Source organism: Takifugu rubripes, unplaced genomic scaffold (assembly GCF_901000725.2).
Source record: "Takifugu rubripes unplaced genomic scaffold, fTakRub1.2, whole genome shotgun sequence".
NCBI lineage: Eukaryota > Metazoa > Chordata > Actinopteri > Tetraodontiformes > Tetraodontidae > Takifugu > Takifugu rubripes.
The window spans coordinates 282,191-289,610 of record NW_021821638.1 but is presented as its reverse complement, the minus strand read 5'-3'; the positions used below and the strand labels follow the sequence as shown (position 1 = coordinate 289,610).

At 41.2% G+C, this 7,420-nt stretch overlaps 1 protein-coding gene across 1 annotated transcript; it reads right to left on the bottom strand.

The window, feature by feature from the left end:
* Positions 1-2,215: 2,215 nt before the first annotated feature.
* On the bottom strand, positions 2,216-3,868 carry LOC101061614 (uncharacterized). The gene is made up of 3 exons (XM_029832304.1): positions 3,820-3,868; positions 3,026-3,712; positions 2,216-2,526 (listed from the first exon to the last, which is right to left on the bottom strand). The coding sequence occupies exons 1-3, from the start codon at positions 3,866-3,868 to the stop codon at positions 2,393-2,395; spliced, it is 870 nt and encodes a 289-aa protein (XP_029688164.1). The 3' UTR covers positions 2,216-2,392.
* Positions 3,869-7,420: the final 3,552 nt, after the last annotated feature.

The following is a 7,420-nucleotide window of genomic DNA, read 5'->3' as shown; positions in this document are numbered from 1 at the left end:
GATTTCAGCTCGAGCAAAAGGCTCTCTGCGGCGATCTTGACTTTCACGTAGTCAGCGTTGACACCGCACGCTTTCAGGAAATTTTGAATAGCAGGAATGAACTTGGGTGTGTAGAGTCTTTTCATCAACATGTAAAAGTTGTTGCGGTAGAAACCCGGTTCGATCACATCCAAACACTGGTGTTGGCGCTGGCTGGGGTGGTCGATCCGACATCCGTTGCAAACCTCACCCTTGTACAGGTCCAGGACGACGCTAAGTAGATGAAGAACGCCTTTTTTTACCAGACCAAAGAATTCAGATGCCCAGCCGTCAAGCTGGTCAGCACCGTTACATACAGCCCCGGGGAGATCCGATGCGTCGTCGGGCAAAGGCGGATCAGGGGTTGTTGAGCGTGAAAGACTCTCCACACCGCTCACAGAGATTGGAGAACCTGGACATGAAGAAGCCGGAGACGGCGCAGGATCTCTGCCTTGGAGAAGAGACTCGGACAGCTCTGGAAGTGATGCCGAGTCTCTGACGGGTGGTGTCAGTGAGGGTGAGTGAGGACTGGACACCCCAGGATCCGATGCCGAGCGTCCGAGGGGTGGGGTTGGTGGAGGGCTTAGCCAAGGAGTGAGAGACTCGTTAGAATCCGTGGGATCCGAGCGTTGGATGAGTGAGTCAAAGTCCAGCCTGCGAGGCCGAAGCCGACGTTGACGGCATTCCGCTTGTGTCTCATCCTCATCCCACAGATAGGAATTGCTCGGATTGTCAGATCCGCTCTTGACGCTTCTGTTGGTAGACATGCTCTCCTTAGTGTTTCACTCCGGTAGTGGGTAACGTATGGTTCAGACGAACGTCTTTTATACATTTGAGATATGGGTGTGGGGTTACACGAGGGAGGACTCTTTTTTTCGTCACCACAGTGTTGTTCCAAAGACGACAATGGTGAAAAAATTTTGTGATTTTATCATCCATTTCATGCATCTTTTCGATCCATGCTGCAAGAGGTAGGTTGCTGAAAACCCCACAGTCTGAGTTAAAAAGATCCAAGACAAAATACTGTCTCGGTTTCCCTGACATCTCTTCCATCTGCATCTTGTAGCTAGCACGATAGAACCATCTTCCCGTACCCGAGGTTTTCGTCAACCAAATGCTCACAAATGTTTGTTCTGTGGAAGGTTTCTGTTCTGTGTTGTTTCTTTCTTCACAGCCTTCTTCAGTCACACACACCATTCCCGGTTTGATCAGTTTCAACACACCCCAGTCATTGGAAGACATCGTAGCCGACAACATAGGCCCCTCACTGGAAGATTCTTCCCGCTGATAGAGAATCAACTCCCCCGTCTTGTAACGGAACACATACCCAAAACTCCCTGTTTGACTATAAGGCTCCAAAGACCATTCTTGCTGCAAAGGCTCAGAAGGTGACGCCTGAGAACGCTGTACAAACACCGTGGATTTTTCAACTACTTTTCCACACAATTCTCTTATAACGGTCACAGCCGTCTCACCAATCACGGATGTAGAACTACTCATGTTGCCCACAGATGGATATGCCAGGACTATGGCAAAACTGATTTGTAACTGTTTTGTAACTCCCGCCATTCCTTATTAAAAACAGGTGGGCAAGGGAGAATGGCGAGTGGCGGGAGGCGGGAGGGAGAAAGGGAGGTGGGGGGGGGGGGGGGAACAGATGTGGGCGGGTTCAGGGAAAGGTCAACCTGTCACTTTGACAAGAAGTGGTCCATTTCTTCTCTAGTACCCTTTCCCATTGGAGGCCTTATGAGGGGCAAATTAAGACAAAACAGATTCTGGGATGTTGAGGACACTTAAGCTCCTCCACCATGATTCGTTGGTAGTTGGAGGACAAGACAATCAAGTGTGTGTTGGTTATTTCCTCCTTTATTGTACCAAGGATCCTGAACATCCTGAACAATGTAGAATGTACACAATAAATCAAATATCTATAAATCAACCACAGAAGAGCCTTTTTCTATTTTGTGAGTTTTCTGAAACTACAAGATATCTAAAATTGTTGAAAATGGTCATTTTTCTATTCTACTGCTTTACACTGAAGTAAACACATTCAGTCCAGGTATGTTCTCTGTTCATCTTCTTCTTCCACAAAACAACCATCTGCATCTGGACAATCCTGTAAATGACAACAATGAACTCAGTGCCTTTTGAATATTTAATGAACGACTTTATTCTGACTAATAGAAAATAGCTTTGGTTTGGACAGAGGTGAGAGTCTTACATGCGATTCTGAAAAATAAAATGGAATGTTAGAAATGTAAAATTACTATCTAAAAGCAGACCGGACGTGTAATTAATCATACCTTTATAATTGCAGCTGTGACTGTAACATTCATTTATTTATTATTTTTAAGAATATTCAAAATATATTACATCAGTTACCCAGAGAGTGTTGGCTGTTTCTCTTTTTCGTCATATAAACTGAAATGGTTAATAAAATAACCACGATGATGGTAAATATCCAGGTCGCACTGAGGAAATACACCAAAACAAGATAGTTTCCTTCATCTGTAACGAGAGGCATCAGAAATTGTGATATCCGCGATACTGTTTCAGATAAATATTTAGGTCTTTACACATATTTGTCTTCTCACTTTATATCACAGCAGTTATGATGTCATTATTTTCTAATTCAGCGAAACTACAGGCACCATTCACACATTATTTTATAAAATAACAGTATTTAAAGAGAATCTATACTGACATAACAAAAATATGAGTTAAAGTGATACTTTGACCACAAATGTTTTTAATGTGCTGCTGTGGTGTAAAATTCAAACAGCATAAATTTTATGACTGTATGAACTTAGAACTTAAGGTTCATGTTGCTATAAATTGCTCTATGTGTTTAAACATAGAGCAATCAAGAAATTAAGTTACATTTTGGATTTTTTTTTTAACACTGAGGTCATGTTGGCTTTAGCATTTTTACAGGCGTATGGAAACAATCTGCACATAAAATAGCACTTTAACAGCTTTTGAATAAAATAATTTCAAACTCACTCACCCTCAAACACCAGCTTGGGTCCATTTCCAAACAGAATGTGTCCACATGCTGCAACAGCACAATAGTAGGTCCCAGTCTGAGAAGTGTTCAGGTTCTTCATGGAGAAGCTGTAGAAACAGGTGTTGGTTTTCCTCTCACATTGCTTGTTCCTGCCTGTATGGCTGTACATGAGTCCCAGTTGAGATGGTCCAGAGTTTCTGAACCAGTAAACAGTGTGATCCCCATCACAAGTCCACCCAGTATGTACTGTACAATTCAGCGTCACAGAAACTTCTGCTTGGATAGACTGAGATGCTGACTGATCTATGGTCAACCCTGAACCCTCTACAATGACATTATGACCTTCTGTAAAGTCAAATACATTTAAATACTGATTTACACAGTAATACGTCGCTGAGTCTGATAACTCCAAATCTGTTATTGTCAGATTAGTTCCTTTGTTACCAGCATGTAGTTGGAAACGTTGATTGGATTTTAAGTCATTAGCACAGCTACAATGTTTCCTTAATATCCAGTACGTACAGATCAGAATCGGCTTCTCTCCCAGAGTTTCTTTAAACCAAGAGATCTTGGTAGAAACATCATCTCTGTGAAGACACGGCAAAGTCAGGTTCTGTCCAGGTTTGACCAAGATATAATTGGTCTTCCAATTCAAAGATGGAGAAAATTCCATTGTAGCTGTCTGAGCTAAAATCAAAATACAATTAGAAATGAACACCGTTTAATGTTTAAGTCTAGAATTTTGCAAATGATGCCATAGATAAACAAAATACAAACAAGAAAGAAATCCTCACCAAATTTCTCCAAACATATCAGCCAGATGATCAACTTTGCAGATGTCATCTTGCTCCAAGTTTTGGGCTGAGTGAAGAGAAGACTGGTCCTTTTTAAACTGATAAATGCTGCACTCGTATCTGATTGGGCAGCCGGAGATGACTCGAGGGTGTGAGATACAGGAAACACGATCACTTGTAATGTCAGATTTGCTTGATAAAATTGATGTTGGGGAAATTAAAGGAAGATTTAAAGGTTAAAAAAACCCACAAGAAAAAACTTTGGATTACCTTAAGAATAGGATTTTGCTTCATATATAAATAGAATTCAATTTGAGTTGAGTTATAATGTGCATCATTTCTAACCAATCAACAACAACCAGCCAACCAACCAACCAGCAATCATTCTTTTTTATATTTTCCATGTTGCAGTAATGCATCCAGTAAATGCTCACTAATTATTATGACAGACAGCTTTTGGAAAATGATGCAGCAACGAGGGGTAGCATGGGCTCAAACAAGATTGTTCACGTAAGAGGGAGCAGATTCAGGTATTAGTCTGTCGGTCAGCATGAATGACATGATCTTAATGTGGGCAGGTACAGTAGACCTCTATCAGCAGTGAGGTGGCATGGGCCTGCTTTCGTTGGACTATCTGAATTGGTGGAAATATGGGAGATCACCATGGCTTGTATCAGCATTTGTAGGTTTAATGGCCTGGTTTTTCTGAGGTTGGATATGGCAAAGTGACGGGATGACAGGGAGACTGATGCTACATGATCACAAAACCTCAGATGGTCAACAATCATGACTCCAAGGTTTCAAACAGCCTCGATAACAGGCAGGGGCCAATTTTGTGATCTATGTTTTGATGAATGGATAGTTTTGCCAAGGAAAGAAGGAGCTCATTTTCACCATGGTTAAGTTGAAGGTGGTGGCCCTGCATCCATGCGGATATGTCTGAGAGACATGGTGAGATCTAGTCTGAGCCTGAGGGTTAGTCCGGGGAAAATGAGACGCAGAACTGGGTGCCATGTGGAAAGCAGTGGTATAAAACACCATGGGAGACCATGGGATGATTTGCCTGAGCAATGTTGCGTATATGGTAAAGAGCAGTAGCCCCGGCACCGATCCTCGGGTGACCCCAGTGGAGAACTAGTGATGAGCCAAAAGTTGATCATGCCACGACACCCTGAATGAATGCCCAGATAGGTACAATTCAAAACAGGAAAGTCAGAGCAACAGAGCTGAGATCCTCCATATATTCACTATTCATGAAAAAAGTTCATTTGATTGGCTAGCAAGAAGTGACACTGACTGCCCTTGTTTGGAAACCATGAACACGTGCTGAGTGGCTCGCACCTTGTCGAACAAGCTCAAGTCCACACGATGAAGATGACGTCAAAAGCAATTTCTTAAGAACAATTTCTTAAACCACCTGGCTTCTGGGTTAAAGTTCTTGAATTTGGCTTAAAAGGGGGGGAGGGGTCTACTTAATTAGCAACACAAGAGAGATAAGCACACCTTTATTCACCATAACTGGAAAATGTTTGAAAGAGGGGTTGATTTTGCTCTTACAACAAAAAATTGTGCCCCCATTGCTTTAATTACTGGTTGATGGGATCCTCTGAATATTCTTAACAATGAATTTCACATGAACCATTACAATAATAATATATCGTCCAAATTTCATCTTGCCAACATTAGCCAACATGCATGAAACCACTCTCTTGCTGCACAAATTTGGATGAAACAGTTGAATCCTGCTATGTTGTAGTTGATCATGATCCTCTTCTCTTGTGAAATTAACTCGACTGATCACAACAGAACCTTTCTTAAGAGAACGCCGCTACAATGGAATATATTTGGTTGTTACTTCTTTGTGGTCAGCTTTGAACAGAAACTCTGCGTAGACTTCCTGTCAGCAGCCACACAGACAAAGCACACGTTAAAGCTAAGGTTAGACTGAGAGCTGATCTTTTACTGGTAGCCACACTGATGGGGTTGTGTCATGCAATATGTACATTTACAAGAAACAGCTAAAAAATATAGTAAAGTATAGTATTGTTTGTCCTGATTGGGAAACATTTCACACTAACTGTTTAACACAAATGAAATCATAGCCATTCTGTTCCGTTGAAAGGATACAGTAGAACCTTTGCTTTTGAATTTAAATATAACAGGCGTAGGTGACCATCTTTGATGACATACTTTACTATCTCATACTTTACTAGCTTTAGATAGCAAAGCTGCTGACGTCGATACCAAACTATGGACACCAGGCCCAATTTTGTCCCATCAAAATTAATCTCATAAAACCTTTGGACTGTGGGACAAAGTCGTCTATCCAGAAAAAAACAAAGGTGACACGGGAACTCCACTCCCAAAGACCAAAATTCCTGAACCTTCCTTGTACAGATCTGATAAAGTGTCTGTCTTTGTGGTGGTTTGCGACACCTAACCACAACCACATTGCCTCTTATTAGAGTTGAGTACATTTGATGTGGATCTAAACTGAAAAACATTTTTTTATTTCTGTCAATTTTCAAGCAAGACTCGAGCTGGCTGCCCTTCCTGTATTCAACTTCTGACTTGTTTTTCCACTAATGGAAACTTTAACTCTGAGGTTTGCGCCACCTTCACCGCAGCAGTGAAAAGTAAATGTGAGACGTAACATTCATGCTCAACATGCAGAATATTTATAGATTGTCTTTATGGACACTGAGTTGTTTTTGCTAAAGAGACCCATTTCCACATCCTCGGAAAAAATGTATCCAAAAAGTTAAATTAACTTAATTTCCTTTGATTTAACTTTGATATATAGTTTACATTTCCTCTTAGTTTTATAATTGATACTGAGTTCCATCATTAATGGGATTTTTTTTTTAACCCGACAGCAGCATAACAGAGGTCACCTCCATCATGGTTCTGTTAATAACACAGTAAAAAACCGGAGAAAAGGTTAGTTTAATAATAATTAATTTATTTACCAGGTCATATGATTCTTTCAAAATAGTCTAGCGATAAGTTACCGTGGTGTCAGCACCTGCAGAAACTGATGAGAGGAGGGCTCAGGACACAGCCTGAGCATGTGCTCACTCTGAACATGCTTGATATGTGGGCTAGAGAATTAATTGGGAATTCAGTAAAAAGATCAGAATATGCGCAGCATTCACATTTGAAGCGATATGTTACATTTGTCAGTTTACGTTTTGGATGCAGCACCAGCAGAGAGGTTACTGCGTTCAAATGAAGCACACCGTGATTGTGGTCTGTATGTGCTTGAATTGTCAAAGCTGTGTTCAGATCACACTTCCTGAGTCATGCAGCTTGACAGCAGGAGGTTAGTCGCACAAAGGAAAAGGAGATCAGCTTAAACTAGTCTGTTAACTTCTTTGTACACTTCTACGCTTTATTTGCAGAATTATTTTCACTCTTTGCTCACGTGCTCAATATTTGTGTGCAGTTAGCTACCTTTCAAAGAACAGTGATGCAGATTTGTTGGCTGACATGCAACTGTGGCAACAAAGACCTGCATTACAAAGGAAATGCTGTTTGAACAGTTGTCTACTGCAGCCACAAATTAGTTAAATAGACAGAGACTGCAGCAGCTATCAGCAGC